The sequence below is a fragment of the Nomascus leucogenys genome, chromosome 7b (assembly GCF_006542625.1).
Source record: "Nomascus leucogenys isolate Asia chromosome 7b, Asia_NLE_v1, whole genome shotgun sequence".
NCBI lineage: Eukaryota > Metazoa > Chordata > Mammalia > Primates > Hylobatidae > Nomascus > Nomascus leucogenys.
Window position 1 is genome coordinate 6,323,571 of NC_044387.1, and position 19,707 is coordinate 6,343,277.

At 50.0% G+C, this 19,707-nt stretch overlaps 1 protein-coding gene across 2 annotated transcripts in view; it reads right to left on the reverse strand.

Annotated features, from left to right (window-relative positions):
- The window catches only part of PARVB (parvin beta), a 138,618-nt gene that overhangs the window by 41,450 nt on the left and 77,461 nt on the right, over positions 1-19,707 (reverse strand). For both annotated transcript variants that reach the window (XM_030815398.1, XM_030815399.1), the window contains exon 4: positions 7,229-7,331. In XM_030815398.1, the coding sequence (XP_030671258.1) occupies positions 7,229-7,331 (103 nt within the window). The remainder of the gene's footprint in view (positions 1-7,228; positions 7,332-19,707) is intronic.

Consider the following 19,707-nt stretch of genomic DNA (forward strand, 5'->3'; position numbering starts at 1 on the left):
AAAGAATCAGAAATAAAAAATGAAAGTGAACAAAACACTCAAGTTTGCTTCTGAAAATATTAGAAAATATCTGCTTCAGGCAGAGAGCAAAGTACCAACTGGGGGGACTGCTTCAACAGAGGGCCATCACCAGCAACAGCCAAATCTTCACATCCAAAATCAAAGAGGAGGTAAGTCTCTACCAGAACCAGCCACTCAGAGAGAGAAAAACTGACAGCCCAGGGGCAGCTTCACATGAGGAGTATCCCTTCAGACAGCATCAGCCAAAGGTCCATGTGCTCTTCCAGCCTTCTGAGTTGAAAGTGAGCATCTAGCATCAAAAATGTCTGGTTTGAAGACTTCAAGAGCGACTGGTACCCAACAGTGCTGGGTGTGACTGTACTTATACTGCAATGCAAAACATCAAAACTTCGGCCACTAACGTTTTTAATAATAAAATTGTGATAATTATGACATAATCTTGATGAACATTTCAGACTTATTCTTGTACCATGGGAGATCATTCTAAGATGGGGATTCTCACCTTAGCCAAATATAGATGTTAATCCTTGGCCATTCAGCATTCAGCCAAATAAAATTTGGAACACCCTCTTTGGGTGAAGCCGTGCAGTCCCATGGTGCTAAACATCAGCTCAGTGCTGCTGGGTTCACATGTACACTGCAGCCTGGATTCCAGGTTCACCCACTCAGCATCACCTCCAAGAGAGCAGGTATCTCTGCCCCAGCATGTACAACACAGACCCCCGCCTTCCCCACTTCTCACCCTACTCCCAAGGGCTTCCCATTTACCAGTTGCTCAAGCCACAAACCTGGCCATCAGTCTTGATTCCTCTGGCAGTTTAACGGCACAGTACCTCCCCATGTCTGCCCTTCCACTCTGGGGGCTGAGCTACTTCATCAGATGCCTGGACCATGGCAATGGTGTCCTGACTGATCTCTCAGTTCCAACTCCTGACTCTCCTCCCCATCCATCCTGCACCCAGAAACCTAAGTGACCTTTTAAACTCTAACCCAATCCACGTCACAACCCTACTCAAAACCTCCAATGGCTTCCTGTCACTTGGAATAAAGACTGTTGTCTAGTAGGGCTGAATGAGATCTGGCCCCAGCCTCATCTCTTGGCTCTCTCCCTCCCTCTCTGCCACCTCAGCCCTGCCTCCGCCTCTTTTCACTGCTCCTCCAACACAACAGGCTCCTTCTTGCTTTAGAGCCTCAGCCCAGAACGCCCTTCCCAAGCTCACTGTGCAGACGTGTGCTCAGATGTCTCCTCCCCAGAGGAGCTGCCCTGGATTGCCTGCCCCAACCCCCACCCACCACTCTACCCCATAACCTTCTGTTACTTTCTTCCTAGCACTTGTCACTCCTTTAAAACATCATCTATGTTTCAGGTTGAACCGCTTTACCCCATAATACTTCTCTTTCTTCACTCTGCTAGAATGTGTGCTGGGGGAGTAGGCCGGGGCGGGGCGGGCGCTCATCTCTCTTGTTTCCTACTGCGTCTCTAGAGCCAAGAGCCACCGACACATGTAAGCCGATGAACATTCATTCGTCAGATGAATGAATGGATGTGTGACCAAAACAAACACAGACATGTTTCCCTCCAAATACACTTTCTGAGGGCCAGCTGAATAAGGACAAACAATGTGGTCCAAGCATCACTGTGTCCTTCAGAGTGAGTTATGGGACATGGCCTCCCCAGCGCCTCATTCCCCCACCCTCACCACCACCTGTCACAAGCCTAGGAGGTTTCCCTCCAAGAGCTGGTCTGTAAGAGCCATTTGTGCAGAGTGTGCTAACTCTGTCCAGAGGCAGCTACAGATGCTGCACCCCTGTGTTTCCAGGGCCAAGTTTCTCTGGCAGGGGCTCCCCTAGTCTCTCTCTCTCTCTTGAACAGCACCCACTCACTCACTTGAACAGCACCCACTCACTTGAAATGATCCCCTACCCACTCACGTCCTTGTGGCAGCCCCCGCCCAGTCCACGTATCCCCTGCAGCAGATACTCCTCTGTCACAACAGTGGAGAAAAACATGATCCCACCCCAGTCACCAGCCCTGCCCTGAAGGAGTGACCCTCCAGGACGGCCCACGGGGAGACCCTTCCACCAGGATGGGGCTTGTCTGTGCAGTCCATCAAAGCAGGGAGGTTGAGCAGAAAAGAAACCCCAGACAGAGGATCTGCTGACTCCACCAATGCTGGGGATGACATGAGTGGAATCTCATGCTGACCTTTAAGAGGTATGCTATCCCACATACAAGGGGATGCTGAGTTCTTGAGGCCACTGTCACAGGCATTTGTGGACCCTGAAAACGTATCAGAGCTCTATGAGAACTGAAAGATTGTTCAGCAAATAGCTGATCCCTTCTGGAGTCTGTGGATGGCACTGAGGACCAAAAATCCAAACAATACTCATCTATCTGTCCCCCTTTCATTTCCCACAAGAGGACCCCACAATCTTCATAGGTAATGAAACTGCAGGAATTTTTTCATTGACTTAATCAACAAATATTTCATGTGCCAGTCACCCAGGGGACTTGGGGTGGATGGGGTACCCAGCAGTGAGCCAGACACTCCTTAGTTCTGCTCTTGGCATTTATTTGTCTGTTTAAAAAACAAAGGCAATAACAACTCCTGCTTATTGACGACAGACCTGTGCCAGGCACTGTGCCAGGGGATCCATCCACGTAATTTCAGCAGGCAGCTTGGATGGTTCCCGGTGGACAGACATGAAAAGGAGCTACTATGGCCTTGCGCAGTGGCTCATGCCTGTAAACCCCACACTTTGGGAGGCTGAGGTGGGTGGACTGCTTGAGGCCAGGAGTTCAAGACCAGCCTGGGCAACATGGCAAAGCCTCATAACTACAAAAAATACAAAAAATAAGTCAGGCATGGTGGCATGCACCTGTACTCCCAGCTACTCGGGCGGCTAAGGTGGGAGAATCACCTGAGCCCAGGAAGTGGAAGTTGCAGTGAGCCGTGATCGTACCACCGCACTCCAGGCCAGCCAATGGAGTGAGACCCTGTCTCGAAAAGAAAAGGAGCTGCAGCAACCACAGGCTCACTCCCTTCCTCTCTCTCCCTCTCAAAATTATGCACCACAAAGGCACAGTTCTCTGCCCCTGGACTCTCCCCGATCAGCATGTTACCCCCACCACTGCGCCAAAACTGCTCTCATCTGGGCCACCAATGACCCATCAGGTGCCAAATCTAATGGTCAATACATTTGAGTGATGCAGAGAAATTGGAGTGTTGCAGGAGCAAGGGAGCCATTTTTTAATGGAAATATTACATCATGTCTGCACACTGAACAGTCCAGGGAAGACAGAAAGTAGCTGCAGAAAAGATCAACCAAAGCACAACAGACCTGGGAAGGCCAGAGGGGAGAGAGGTGAAGCCTCTCAGAATTTGAGAATTCCTTCCTCTACAGTGGTCAGCTCAAGGAAGCAACTCTTTACACTTGAGGTCAACAATTCTAGTTTCTTCAACATCTGCACGAGGGTATTCCCACAATATTATTGGTGATAGAAAAATATTAGAAATGGTAAAAATGCCCCACATAGGAGACTGGGTGAATAAACTAAGGAACACCCACACAGTGGAGTACAATGCAGCCATAAAGAAAAAGAAAGGTGATCTCCACATGCAAGGATTCCTAGAACATATTAAGTGAAACAAGCAAGGTGTATAAAAGAATGTATAAAATACACCACCTTTTATGCAAGGAACAAAAGGGAAATGAGTAGGTGTGTGTATGGACATTTTTGTAAAGAAACATAAGGATAAAATCAGAATCCATTGAAAATTGTTACCTGGGAGTGTATATGTGGGAGAGAAAGCAGTGAGACTTCTCTCTCTCTCTCTCTCTTTCTCTCTCTCTCTCTCTCTCTCCACAGGGTCTCACTCTGTTGCCCAGGCTGGAATGCAGTGGTACAATCATGGCTCACTGCAGCCTCAACTTCCTAGGCTCAAGTGATCCTCCTGCCTCAGCCTCCTGAGCAGCTGGGAATACAGGTGCACATCACCACGTCTGGTCATTTGTAGAGACGAGGTCCCACTGTGTTGCCCAGGCTGGTCTCAAACTCTTCGGCTCAAGTGATCCTCCTGGCTCAGCCCCTCAAGGTGCTGGGCTGATAGGCTGAGCCACCAAACCTGGCTAAGACCTTTCAAGGTACGTCATTTTCATAGTTTTGACTTTTGAAGCATGTAAATGCTTTACATTTTTAAAAGTAATATTAAATAAAATTAAATGTAAACATATACCCAAAAACTAAATACAGAGAGAAACAAATTAATCTATTTATACATTAAATGGATGGCATGACCACTCAAAAAGAAAATAATTCAGTTAAGTTCTGAACACAGAATTCTGACTATAGACTCTTAGTGGATATATTGTATACTTAAAAAATAATGGCAAAGAAATCTTGTACCTAGCATGTTTGTAGTTGATAGAGATATTGGTATCGTAATTATGACACTATTTTTGTATGCAATCAGAGTAAATAGCAAATATATTTCTGGAACCAAGGTTCTCCCTGGAGACTGGAATACAGAATGCTGACAGTTAAAGGATAAACTTGTAGCATTGAACTGGAATTAGAAGTAGCAGTGTGAACTCACAATTTTTAAAAAACTATATATTTGCTACCTCTTTTGACTTAAAGAGACTAGAAGCAATGACACCCCAGTAGCCACAAGCACCCACAGGGCCCAGATTTTGCTATCTAATTACCATTCCCTTTTGAACACAAAATAATCCATCAGTCCAGGGGAATGTATTATTCTATTTCAGGGGATTTTTTTTTAAAAGGACACAGGAGAAGAAAAGCACTTATTTACAGAAGAAAATGCCAGCTAATAAGTGGGGAAGCCATGATAAATACAGAGAAATCACTATTTTGCAACCTCCAGCATAATATTTAGAGATGATATTTAGCATGATTTAGAGAACGATAAACAGTGGATGATAAAATCATGGGGAGCGCGTCATGGGTGAACAGGACGTTCACACAGTCTCAGAGTCTGCCCCTCTAGAGACCACATATTAAAAAGGAAAGAAAGGCTGAGCATGGTAGCTCACACCTGTAGCCCCAACATTTTGGGAGGCCAACACGAGAGAATTGCTTCAGGCCAGTTCAAAACCAGCCTGGGCAACATAGCAAGGACCCTGTCTCTAACACAAAAAAATTAAATTTAAAAAATTAATACAAAACAATTAGCCGGCCAGGCACAGTGGCTCACACCTGTAATTCCAGCACTTTGGGAGGCCGAGGTGAGTGGATCACGAGGTCAGGAGATCAAGACCATCCTGGCCAACATGGTGAAACTCCATCTCTACTAAAAAAACAAAAATTAGCTGGGCATGGTGGTATGTGCCTGTAATCCCAGTTACTCAGGAGGCTAAGGCAGGAGAATCACTTGAACTAGGGAGTTGGAGTTGCAGTGAGCTGAGATTGCACCACTGCACTCCAGCCTGGGTGACAGAGCAAGACTCCGTTTCCAAAAAAAAAAAAACAGCCAAGTGTGGTGGTGCACATCTGTAGTCCTAGCTACTCTAGAGGCCAAGGTGGGAGGATCACTGGAGCCCAAGAGTTTGAGGGTGCAATGAGCTATGTTCACCCCACTACACTCCAGCCTGGGCAACTGAGTGAGACCCTGACTCTACCAAAATAGAACAATGAAAAAGTTTTTGTTTTGTTTTTTTTAACAGGAAAGAAGCACCTTTACAATGGAGAAACCCATAGGCCACTGCCTTAACCCAGTGATCATATCGTTAGCAACACCAATGACAGGCAGCCTGGCATCACGTGCTCCTCCTGATATGATGCCCCCAGGAAGACATGCAGGCAGTGCAGTCACACTCTCAGCAGAAACATATGACCCAGATCTCATCGTGAGGAGACAGACAGATCCCGATGGGAGGATATTCTACAAGACAAGAGGCCCAGACCCTTCCAAAATGTCATAAAAGACGGAAAGATAGAACAGAACGGAGATGGGGAAAGGGAAGGTGGTTCCAGATGAAAGAAGCCTAAAAGAAGAGACAAACGTTCATGTGTGATTCGGTCCTAGATCCAAACAAAAGGCATCGTGGGGACAACCAGGGACATCTGATCATTCAGCCAGACCCCAGGGCTGTTGTGAAAACCAACTGTGATCCTGCAGGAGCGCCTGACCCAGGTCCTGTACCTGGGGCTGCTCCGTAAACAGGTCAGAGAAAGGCCCTGCAGCTGGGCTCGAGAGCTATGCTTGGGGCCAGGCTGCCCGGCTGTTCACCAGGAGACTGTGGGCCCCAACATCCCCACCTGTCGAAGGCGATGGCAGTACTGCCTCCTAAGACCATTCTGACAATGAGACACGACAGTGCCAGGCATCGCGAGAACCCACTACAAGTCTGAGAACTCCTCTCATTCATCATCTGCGAACTCTGCTCTTCCATTCTTTGCCTGGCAACTCTTTGCTCGTTCTTCCATATGAGTTGCAAGGCCGCCCTGCCCCCAAGCCAGGCCGGCGTCCTCTATTCAGAACCTGTGGCATCTCCGAAGGCCCTCATCACAACCAATCTGAACAGTAACTGTAACTATTCGAAAATATTTGTCTTTTCAGAAAGACCGCAAGTTCTGAGGGCAGGGACCACGTCTGTTTCAAAGATCACTGTATCCCTGGCACCCAGCCCTCGGGACTCATCGAACATATGATGAATAAATAACCGATTTGTCTGCTCTGCTCATCAAACCATGCATCAGTCAGTCCCGGGAAGATCACTAAACTGCCCTCACCCAGCAAATGCAGACACTAGAGCCCGCCCCTGGAGAGGGAACGTGAGCTATCATGGATTTGGTGACACATTCGCTCACAGAATATCGCTGGGGACCCGCTTCCCTCCTGCTGCCTCACATCCTGACCTGAAGGAGCTCAAGTTGAAAGAGGGTGGCAGGGACACAGAGTGGGCCTGAGACCCAACAGGATGGGAGCTGCAGGCAGTTTTGGAAGCTGTCCCCAACCTGCTGCTGCCCCATGGCTGGGTGCTCTATAGAAACGGCGAGGGGAGAGAGGACCCTGAAGCCACAGCCCAGGGCCTGGGAGCACCACCTGGGAGGTGCACACTGCAGCTTTGAGTGTCTTCCTAGGACCTGTGGCCGATGTCACTATGCAGAGAATCCTGGCCCAGCCCAGGGCCGCTGCAGGGAGATGGGGGTGGGACAGAGCTGTCCCTGCGGTGGACTCACCCAAGAGCTTCTGCAGCACCTGGCCGTCATACAGGTCTTCCTCCAGCTGCTTCACAATGATCCTCTCCTCCACCAGCACGTCATTAATCCAGTCGAGGAGGACCTGCGGGAGACGCAGGCGTTATGGCCTCACTCCGCCAGTGCCATGGTGATGAGGCAGTGACCAGGGAAAGCACAGAAACAGAGGCTGCACAGCTCTGCAACCACCACCAGGACCAGAGCAAGCACAGGGACAGGGGCTGCACAGCTCTGGGGCCACCACCAGGACCAGAGCAAGCACAGGGACAGAGGCTGCACAGCTCTGGGGCCAGGCTGCACAGCTCTGCAGCCACCACAAGGACAGGGCAAGCACAGAGACAGAGGCTGCACAGCGCTGCGGCCACCACCAGGTCCAGAGCTAGCACAGGGCCAGAGGCTGCACAGCTCTGTAGCCACTAAGACCAGAGCATCTGGTGTTCACCTTGGTATGGGCGGGGGGCCAAATGATTAAGCATTGGTAATACTGCACTCTCATCACCCCAAGACAGTCAAAGTGACCTACAAGATGCCCATTCCTCCCTGGTCACCCTAAGCCTCAATCCACCCTAACCCAGGACAGCAAAGGGAAGTTACGCATCATTACTAACTAGCTTGGTGTGCCCACCGTCAGCTGCACTTTATATACACCCTTATTGAGATAAAATTCTCACTCCACACAATTCATCCTTTAAAAGTGTGTGATTCAATGGCTTTTAGTATATTCACAAAATTGTGCAACCAACACCAGGATCCATTTTAGAACATTTTCATCACCCTCCAAAGAAAACGATGCCCATCAGCAGCCACTCTCCCTGTCTCCCTCCCGCACCCCCTCATAGCCACAGATCTACTTCCATGGATTTGGCCTTCTGGACATTTCATATTAATAGGAACAGATGATGTGTGCTCTTTCGTGTCTGGCTTCTTTCACTGAGCGTGTTTTCAAGGTTCATCCATGTTATAGCATGTTTCCGTCCTTCTTTTGTGCCTACGCTGAATCATATTCCATCTCATGGGGGACCATATTTTGTTTCTCCATCCCTTGGTTGATAGTTATTTCGGTTATCACCCCTTTTTAGGTACTGTGAGTGGTGCTGACATGAACATTCAGGTACAAGTCTCTTTGTGGATGTGAGTTTCATTTTTCCAGGCCAGCCTTCCTCTTAAGCTTTTTCACAAGAGATTCTCTATTCAGTTCACTGGATGATACATTTTAGAAGGAGATTGCTTCCATTGTGAAAGTACCTATGGAAAGACAGGACTCCCGCCGAACACAATTCCACCTGGCCAATCCTGCTTCCGACACATCTATTCCGCAAAATAAAACGGACTCAATCAATGGCAAGGAGCGCGTGATTTTCCTGTGCGAGGGAAACGAATACAATCATCTCATTGGTCCCAGTAACCTCTCGGAAATGGGAGTTTATGGCCCCTCTCAGAGATGAACAAAAGGGCACAAGTCCAGAATATACCATCCCCTGTCACTCTGAAACAGCTGCAACCTGCGACATTGGCCACAAGGCAAATTTCTGTGAAGCACATTCTATTTTCCCAGTAACACAAAAATATCAAAACTTACACACAGGCCCACAAGGAACAGAGGTAAAAATAAATTAAAGGGCAGTTTGCAGGGAGAGGTGCATGGCCCTGTGGCATTCTGGTCTCGTCAACGCCACCTCTGAAGGTCGGGGCACAGCACCAACTACCCTGTTTCCACCCCGGGCTCTCCCTGCGAAGTGGCTGGCTGGGGGAGGGAGAGCACTGGCCTGGGAGTCCCAGGGCCGCACCTGAACCCCCTCAGTTCCCAAAGAGCTGCCTTCCCCCACCCACCATGGCCCACAGACCCCCACACCCACTGGCTTCCTGCCCTCCTCCTTCACCCTCTGCAGCCTCCCTTGGGGGATCCTGCCTGACTCCCCCGACCCTCACATGGTGTGTTCCTGAGGGCCCTGGACAGCTCCCCTTCTCCCTCCCCACTCTCTTCCAAGGCTGGTTTATGCCCTCCTGCAACTTCCAGCGCGGTCCCTAACCCAGGACCCTCTAAGCACAGGTCCCGCCTCCCCATGCTCCTCCCACAGGGTGGGGGGGGAGGGTTCCATGACCCCCCTCTAACAGGACTCACTACACCCCAGTCATGCTCCTTTCCAGGGAAGGCAGGAAGGAAGGCAGGCAGGAAGGCCACCATCCTCCGGTCTCAGATCCCAGACTTCGCCTTCTCACCCCACTGTGTCCACTTCTTAACCGGTTCCACCCCTCCCCATCTCCTTCTTGCCCCTGGGCCACGGCCACAGCCACCCCTGAACACCCTGCCTCCTTGCTGGGTTCCTTCAAATAGCCCAAGCTCATCTGTGCCACGGGGCCTCTACACACGCCACTTCCCCTACCCCAGATACCACCCCCTCCCTCACTGCCTGAGCAGCACTCCCTCCTCCAGAGCTCAGACCACCCCAGCCCTCCAGGCGGCATCCCCCATCACAGCTCTCAGTACCCCAGCACCCTGTCTCATCCTGTCCCATTAGCAATGGGAGCAAATCTTTGAAAGGCTCTCCCCTATTAGACTTCAAGGTCTACGAGACCAGGAGCTATGACCAGCTTGTTTGTGGCTCTGTCCCCAGCACCAGCACTTGCTGCCTGGCACCAGAGCTCTGTAAGGATGTGGTGAATCAGTGGACTAATTTACTAGGCACTACTGCGGACCAGGCTCTGGTGACAAACAGGACAGATGAGGCCTCTGCCTTGAGGGCCTTACATTCTAACTAGACTCCAAGAGACACATGGACGCCCACAGTTTCAGGTTGTGATGGTTGTTAGGAAGGAAAATAAAGCCAGATCCAGTGGAGAAACTGGGTCAGCACAACTGCACAGTTGATGAAGGCCAACGCCAATCGCAAAGGTGTGCAGATGGGTGTGTCCCGATATGCAATGAAAATGGCACTTACCACGCAGACTTTCTCCCCAAAGTGATAACCTGATCAAATCATAAAGAAAGCATCAGACAAACCCCAACAGAGGGACAGTCTACAAACTCTCTAAGCAGTACTCCTCAAAACTGTCAAGGTCAACAGAAACAAGGAAAGTCTGAGAAACTGTCAGAGCCCAGAGAAGCCTCAGGACTGAATGCAGTGTGGTGTCCTGGGAGGAACCCTCAGACCGTCAAAGGAGAGCAGGTGACACTGAAGATATCTGAATAAAGCACCTCCGTAGTTAGTAATGGGATGTATCCGTGTTGGTGCAGGGCTTTACTTAGTAACAATGTATCTGTGTTGGTGCAGAGCCTTAGTAACAAGGTACGAGGTATCCATGCTGGTGTAGGGCCTTAGTAATCTATCTGTGTTGGTGCAGGGCTTTAGGAAAAATGTATCCGTGTTGCTACAGGAATTGTAACAAGCACTGCTGCAGGAGGATCACTTGAGCCTGGGAGGTCAAGGATTCAGTGAGCTGTGATTGCACCACTGCACTCCACCCTGGGTGACAGTGAGACCCTGTTTTGGGAGCCTCAGGCGGCATCTGAGCAGAGACAGGAAGGGGTGAGGACGAGATGCGTGGACACCTGAGGAAAGAGTGCTGGAGGCAGAGGGGACAGCCAGGAGGAACCCTGCCAGTGAGCTGAGCACAGGGGACTGAGAGTGACAGGAGTCGGGGAGGGAGACAGGGCCGACCCTGGACTCTTCCCCAGGCTGATAGGGGAGGGGGCCGTGAAACTGCTCGGGTCAGGGTATTCCCCCCAGACCAAGAGACCTGGAGTGCCATCCAGGGTGGCTCTCGAAGACTGACCCAGCCAATGACCCCAAGCCATCTTCCCCAGCCACAGAACCCGGCCCACTGCATCTATGCTCTGCCCCCCTCCCCCCACCCCCCCATCCCCCCCGCCGCCGGAACTTGCTCTGGGCACTTAGTGAGATTTTATGGGTTTGTTTTTCGTTTGTTTTTTTGTTTTCAAAGTGTGTCATTTAAATTCGAGAGACAACACTAAGTTTACAGACACACGGAGCAGCAATCCTAACTACCCTTTTTGGTCTTCAAAGCCCTCCTCTGCCTGCTTCCACTCTCTCGCCACCCTGATTTCCACCAGGGGTTCCCCATGATCCTCCCAGCTCCCCGGCTGATCTCCTTCCCACCTGCAGCCTCCCAGGCTGCAGACCTCTTCCCTCCACCAACCAGTTAGCCCTTGACAGCCAGGTAAGGCCAGTGACAGAGCCTCTTCCACCTCCTCAGAGCTCCCAGCAAAGCCCCAAGCCCGAGAGATGCCGCAAATACTAGATAAGTGACTACTCATAATATTTTGCATGTCTTTTATAATTTTTGGCTAATGGCATTAAAATGGGTTTGCCTGGTGCAGTGGCTCACACCTGCAATCCTAGCACTTTGGGAGGCTGATGCAGGAGGATTGTTTGAGCCCAGGAGTTTGAGACTACCCTGGGCAACAAAGTGAGACCCCATCTCTACAAAAAATTTTAAAAATTAGCCAGGTGTGGCAGTGCACACCTGTAGTCCCAGCTACTCGGGGATCTGAGGCAGAAGGGTTGCTTGAGCCTGGGGGGAAGCTGCAGTGAGCTGTGATGGTGACACTGCACTCCAGCCTGGGCGACAGAGAAAGACCCTGTCTCAAAAAAAAAAAAAAAAAAATGTTTTGCAGGCAGAATTTTAAAACACCCACAAAATCCTGACCCACTGGTGTACACGCCTGTGTAAATACAGCCTGGCATGAATACATAGGGTCTGCATTAAGACCCAGCTCCACCAGAGTTTTAGTTGTGTGACCTTGAGTCACTCACTTAACCTATCTGGACCTCAGAGTCTTCATTCAGAAAGCAAAATAAGTCAATCCCTAGCCCCGTGCACACTCTACGACCCAGCAATTCCAGCTCTAATTTATCCCAACGTACTAATCCAAATGTGGCCCTAGATGCTAACTAGCTCTGGAATGATTCCAAATTTGTGTAGGAAAAATGAAAAACACAGAGAAGCCTGAAGGGATATATATGAAAAAAAAAAAAAAATTTAGCCCTGCCTTCTGTTGGAATTTTCCTGTCTTCCAGGTTTTCAGCAGCATATATTACTTTGGCAGTTCAAAAAGATAATAAGCATCATTTTTACAAATTAATCACTATCCAGATGGCTAATAAAGAACTTGACAAGCAGGTCTTAAATCCATATATAGGCCGGGTGCCATGGCTCACGCCTGTAATCCCAGCACTTTAGGAGGCCGAGGCTGGTGGATCACTTAAGGTCAGGAGATTGAGACTAGCCTGGCCAACATGGTGAAAGCCTGTCTCTACTAAAAATATAAAAATTAGCTGGGCATGGTGGTGTATGCCTGTAATTCCAGCTACTCGAGAGGCTGAGGCAGGACAATCACCAGAACCCGGGAGGCAGAGGTTGCAGTGAGCCGAGATTGCACCACTGCACTCCAGCCTGGGCAACAGAGCAAGACTCCATCTAAAAATATAAATAATAATAATAATAATAAAATAAAATGCATATGTAAATTCAAGGGACTTCTGGATTGCCAGAACAATCTGAAAAAGATGAACAAAACCGGAGGACCCACACTCCACTGTTTCAAACTTGACTACAAAGCTCCAGTCATCAAAACTGTGGGACTGACATCAAGGCCGACACAGACCCATGGAACAGAAAGGGGCGTCCAAGTTAAGTCTCACGTCACAGTCAACTGATATTAACAAGGATACCAGGACAATTCAGTGGGGAGAAAATAGTCCTGTTTCCTGCCTTAGTCTTCTTCGGAGCATGCGGGCCAGGTGATCTCATTTTCATTCATCAGGTCTCTCTCCCCAGCTGGCCTGGCAGCTCCTCCCAGAAGGGGCCTGTGTTTTGTTCAATGCCGTATCTCCAGCGGCTAAAGCAGGCACAGACCCACAGAAGGGGCTCAAACTGCAGAACCGCCTATGGACTTTCTAGAAAGGTCTCCTGGGCATGCAGACATTTGGTTCCAGAGGCTGCCTTGCTCAGAGCTCAGTCTTGTTAGGAAACACACAAGAGACAACATTGCTGCTATAAAGAAAACTGAAAAAAGAAAAAGAAATCACATCTGGATCTCAAACCCGGTCCAAGACCAAACCCAAAAATAACAAACAGAAAGATTAAAATCAAATTCCACGCAGCAGACCATGGCAGTCCTCTCTGGGAAGTAAAGGCCGTTCACGGCCCAGTTCCACTGCCACCCCGAGGAGGTACACATGGAGTCCGTTCACGGCCCAGTTCCACTGCCACCCCGAGGAGGTACAACTTATTCCTGGATACCACAGCGCATGCTGCCACTATACTTCCCAGGCCATCCATCTTAATCCGCTATGCCACAAAAGACTTTTTAAAGATAGCACTAGTCATTATTTTTAGGGATGCACTCATTTGCCAACCCCGAATCCTGTGGGCAGATGTCTAGGACATACATTAATTGTGCTCGTGCATACCACTCCATCACACACGTCTTATGAGATTTTGCTTTAACCAGAATTTTTTTAAAAAATTACTTTTCCTTTAGATCCTTCTGAATTATAATCAGGATCTGCAGCCTGTCTCCCCCAGAGCTATGACAGTTACGTTTTAATCACTTCCAAAAAGAGTCAGATGAGGGCTGATTGCAACAGGCGGGAGGAGACACGGCACGGTGGGGGCCAGGGGGCACAGGAGGGCACCTCTGTGCGGCTCCAACAGCACCAATTTCTGCCCAGAGGATCGTTTTCATGCAGCTGATTTTCTTCGCAGAGACAAAGGGAGGAAGAAAACAGAACTTAAAGACAGGAATGGTCTTGTCCAATCAACAGGGGAATGAGATGTGAAACCTGCTCTTGGGGGGAGACACACCCCCAGATAACATGCAGTCAGCCTGCTTTCAACCAATCTGCTTAGGGAATTTTCTGTGGTTTTTTTCTGACACCCAATGTGTCATTCCAACAGCAATTCTCTGATTATCTGATACCAATGGGGTGTCCTAAAATTCAGTCTGATTCTAACACTAACTACCTAGAGTTGACCCCACAGGCTAAGAGCTCAGTCCCACCAAACTGACTTCATTCCAGACACCAGCTGCAGAAGGGAATCCCAGGCTACCTGAACCTCTTCCCACTGATTACAAATCAGGGCCCTCATCTCAGGTTCAGTGATTTGCCAGAACACACAGAGCTCAGAAAAGCATTTTACTTAGGATTACCAATTTACTACAAAGGTTAGAAGTCAGGCACAGCGGGCCGGGCGCGGTGGCCCATGCCTGTAATCCCAGTACTTTGGGAGGCTGAGGCAGGCAGATTGCCTTAGCTCAGGAGTTCGCAACCAGCCAGGGCCATCTCTACTAAAATACAAAAAATTAGCTGGGCATAGTGGCAGGTGACTGTAATCCCAGTTACTTGGGAGGCTGAGGCAGAAGAATCACTTGAACCCAGGAGGCAGAGGTTGCAGTGAGCTGAGATAGCACCACTGCACTGTAGCCTGGCCGACAGTGTGAGACTCCATCTCAAAAAAAAAAAAAAAAAAAAAAGAACTCAGGGACAGCATAACTAATAAGAAATACAGCACAGGACAGAGTTCGGGGGAGGCGGGGCTTCCATGCCCTCTCCCTGCGTGTCCCCCTCCCAGCACCTCCATGTGTGTTCCCCAGGGCCAAAGCTCTCTGAACCCCACTGTTGATGGGTGTTGTGGAGGATTCATTATGTAAGCGTGACTGATTACATCATTGGCTATTGGTGATTTGATTCACTCTCCAGCCCCTCTCCACCCCACCCAGAGGCTGGGGGTGGGTAGGACTGATAGCCCCAACCCTCTAATCCTGTGCTTGGTTACTCTAGGGCCAGCCCCCACCCTGAGTCACCTCATTAGCATAAACCCAGATCTCATTATGAAAAACAAAAGACGCTCCTATCACTCAGGAAATCGCAATGGTTTTAGGCATTGTGTGCTAAGAATCTGCACCAGGACCTAGAGGCTAAGGCCAGGTCTAGGTTTCTCCTTATATCGCAACTGTATAGGTTTCCCTTGGCTATTCATTCTGGAAAGCACAAGAATAGCTACTCCCTCTTTTAAGAATCATTAAAAATTTAAAGTATCTCATCTATAAACCTCTAGTTGCCTGGGCAGCATTCACTGTTCACCCATAAGTAATTCAGGTCACTGCTGGAGGTTAGAGAAAATACACAGCAAGAAACATCAGCAAAGATGACTTTCGGATAAGTCTTCCAGGCTCCTGAACCCACTGGACGCATGCACCCACTTCCAAACTGGCACTGCCCATCTGTCCATTCACCTCCCTCCTGAGCTGCCCTGTTCATGTTCATGTTCCCAGCACTGCCCTGACGGTGCTAACCGGTGATCAAGTGCATGATCTAACATTATCCTTACAGTGACACTTTGAGGTTGTCAGGTGGGTGCTATTATTCTCCCACTTTAATCTGAGTTGGGATTTGAATCCAGGAAGCTGACCGCAGAGCCGACCTTCACCCCTTAACAGTATAATACATGAGTATAATCAATGCTTAGAGACAAGTTTTGAATGACTGGCCTCATTCTCAGTGCCTAGCTTAGCCAGAGCTAAGGAATTTTTTTTTTTTTTTTTAAACAGGAGCAGAGGGCAGCTCACAAGATTTTATACAGCGACAGTCCTGAGGCAGCAGAGGTCAGAGGGGGTGTCTACTAGGGGAGACAGGACAAGCAATCAAGACAAGAGGAAAAAAGTGCAGATGACAGAGAACAGAGAGAGAAAACTAGAGGATCAGCCAGGCTTCCTTGGAAATGTCTCCCGTTTCCAAGGGGGACATTCAAGACTGCAATGTGGCCACAAGCAATGGCCACACCACCATATCCAGTGGGTCAGGATGTCAGCCAGATCTGTCTATCCCCTGATCTGCTCAGGCCTGCATATGGTCTGTGCTTTGCACTAAAAACATCTGGTTCTGGACCGAATGCCTCCGAGGAACCACTGGGAGGTGGCCTCTACTAAGGCCTGCTTAGATGTAATCCACTAGCATTAGATCATCACAATCCACAGCACACAAAGGATGCCTGGAAAGCAGAGAGAATTACGCAGGTAATGTGGATAGAGGTGTTTTGTCTGCACCATCTAGACTGTCCATCTCCTCCCAAGGGAGCACCTGGCACCACCTACATCAGCATCCAATCCACAGGTTTACCCCAACCCTCACCCCCTCTTCCCAGAGCCTCCTCCCTGCGATCTCACAGGTTTGGGGTAGAGCAAAAAAAGCCACATCTGGCTGGGTGTGCAGTGGCTCACACCTGTAATCCCAGCACTTTGGGAGGCCAAGACAGGCAGATCACCTGAGGTCAGGAGTTTGAGACCAGCCTGGCCAACATGGTGAAGCCCCCTCTCTACTAAAAATACAAAAAATTAGCCGAGTGTCATGGTGCATGCCTATAATCCCATCTACTTGGGAGGCTGAGGCAGGAGACTCACTTGAGCCTGGGAGGCAGAGGTTGCAGTAAGCTGAGATCATGCCACTGCACTCCAGCCCGGGTGATAGAGCGATAGAGTAAGACCCTATCTCAAAACAACACCACAAAACAACAACAACAACAAAAAGCAACCACATCTGTCTTGTCTCTAAGCTGCATGCCGTCTTGGGAGACCCTGGTGTGAACCTCACATCAGTGCTGCTGACACAAACCCCCATCGGTTCTCTCACTATCTATCAAGGATGAGTTAGCTCTGCGTGTGCAGCAGGACTCCAGCCCTGGGGATTTAGCTGGGAAGAGAATGGTCATGGTCCCTCACAGCATAAGATTACATTCTAGGGGAGGAAAAAGACCAAAAACAAACTAGTAAATAGGAAATGACTCCAGGCAGCAGCAAGCCCAGCAAAGCAAAAGTAACTGGGGTTAGGAGGAGATTGATGGAGTGACAGGGGCAGGAAATACGTCTCCAAGGAGAAAGCATTGGGAGAAAACTGAAAGAAGTGGAGAAGACAGCTCCAGGCATGGGCCTTTGAAAGTCTGAAGACCAGGTATGTGATAATGAACCTAACCTTGCCCACAGAGAGGTTGGGCCTATGACCTCGGCCCCTGGGAGCTGATCTCCTAAGCCCCGGAATGCCCTGCCAGATAAAGTACCTCTGCTTACCTGGGGGCCTCGGGCCAGCCAGAGAGTAACTATGTGATTCAGGGAGGGGGCTTTGTGTTGCACCATATCAGCCAGCTGCTGGAGGGGCTGGAGACAGATGAGCCATGTGGACAGTCAGCCACGCCCACGCAAGGGAGCCCCAGCAGAAACTCTGGACACGGAGGCTCAGGCAACTTCCCCGGCTGGCAATACTGTATGTGCATTGTCCCACATCACCGGGAGAGTAACACTGCCCATGACCCCATGGTGAAAGGACAGTGGAGGCGCTGTGTGGGTGCGTTCAACTCTGCCCTGGGCAACTCTTCCCTCGGCTGATTTTCATCTGTATCCCTTTACCATCAGAAACCGTAACTGTGAGTGTGACAGCTTTAAGTGAGTTATGGGGGTCCCTCTAGCAAGTGATCAAACCTCAGGGCAGTGTGGGAGATCCTGAACTTGCCACTGGTGTCAGAAGTGAGGGTGGGCTTGTGGGATGTCCCCTTTCACCTGACGCCCAGTGGGCACTGGCTCAGTGTGTCCTCGGAACAGCAAGGTGGTCAGGGTGGCCGGGGCAGTGAAGGAGGAGGGGAGGCAGGGAATGACACCTGCTCACCCCTACCCACACACGCATGCTGCTCTGGCCTTGTGTAGTCGGGACCTGACTCATTCCCAAACCAGAAGAAAGGAGGTGCTGAAAATCCACGAACATGAGCAAATCCAGACAGGGAAAACCCCTGGCCACACAGACAGCCCCCTGCATACCTGACAAACGAGAATCAACCAAGTGCAGCCCAGGGTCAGCACAGCCAACTCACCTGCTGCCACCCACACGCCTCTCTGTTTAAAAGGCTATAGTCAGTGAGAACTAATATTTAATGTATATCACCTCTGTGCCACCACTACAGTAACTAACACACCACTGACAGCCAAACCGATGTTGCTCTCCTGGTTGCTGTGTCTATGCTTATTTTGGAAAATGATTGATCAAGAGTGGAAAACGTCTGCCAGCCTGCTTTGAGACACAACCTGCAGTCTGAGAGCAGGTGGAGCCTTCCGGAAATTGCCTGTCTCCAGAAACACGTGCTCCAGGCTGGTGGGACAGTTGCAGTAACAGGCATCTCAGTGTCTGGCAACTGGCCCTTCCAGGAAACGGCCAAGGATGCTGCCGCTGCAGGTACCAAAACCCACCCTGCCTGCCCCAGTGGCCAGGGCCCGCCAGCTGCAGCTGGAGGCAGCAACCTGGAGAAGGGGATGGTGTTAGTTGCTTGTGGCTGCTGTAACAAATTAACACAAATCCAGGGGCTTCCAACAGCTCAGTGGATTCTCTTGCAGTCCTAGAGGTCAAAGTCCAAAATCTGTTCCACTGGGCTAAAATCCAGGTGTCAGCAGGGCTGCTTCCTTCTGGAGGCTCCAGGGTTCCTTCCGGGTTCTCCAGTGGAGAATCCATTTCTTTGTCTTTTCCACTTCTAGAGGCAGAGGCTGCCTGCATCCATTAGTGTGTGGCCCCTTCTTCCATCTTCAGAGCCAGAAGCTACCACCTTGCCTCCAGGGTCAAGCTGCCATGTTCATGTGCAGTCAAAACTCCCCATGTCCCTCTTATACAGACACTAGCGAACACACTGGGCCCACCTGGATCATCCAGGATGATCTCCTCATTGCAAGGTCATTAACTACACCCGCCATGTCCCTTTGTCATGTAAGATGATAGTCAATGGCTCCAGGGATTATCACATGGTCATCTTTGGGGACCATGATTCTGGCCCAGGTTCCCTGCAAAACAGAGCCAGGACAAAGCTCACTGCTGATGCATTTTCTTTGGCAGGGGTTTGGGTTTGAGGGGAGGGCACCCTAGGCTAGCAACAGGGAGGGGAAGGGAGGTGAGGCAGGTGCATGAGCTGGCTATGGCTTCAGAAGAAAACCCAGCTGATGCTCGGCCACGCAGCCCATCTCCATGAGCCATGGTCTCAGAAGCACACATCAGGGAAGTCGGGGAGAGGCATTTATTCCTCAGCTCCTTCCTGTCCTTAGTTGTACTTTGCCCCAAAGGATGTTAATTAGCTTTCCCAGTCAGTCCACCCCATGCCCCTCAATGTGGCCTTCTTCTCAATCTGAAACCTGGAAGACGTGAAGCAGCCGGAGCCTCCATGGGTCCCTCCAGTTTGGCCCTGGCTGCCACAGACACTGCGGCCCCTCCATGGTGGGCTGGCAGACACGCAGCAGCCCAGCCCTCGCCCCACCAAGGCCAAAACAGCCTGGGGGTCTTCGGCGGCAAAGCAGCAAAGGCAGGGGTGGGTGGCACTGCAGACATCTAGGAGGAACATAAATCAAATCCTGCATAGCAGGGTAGTCACTTATCCAACCCTGAACCCCAGGGCCCAGCACCGGACCCTGCATT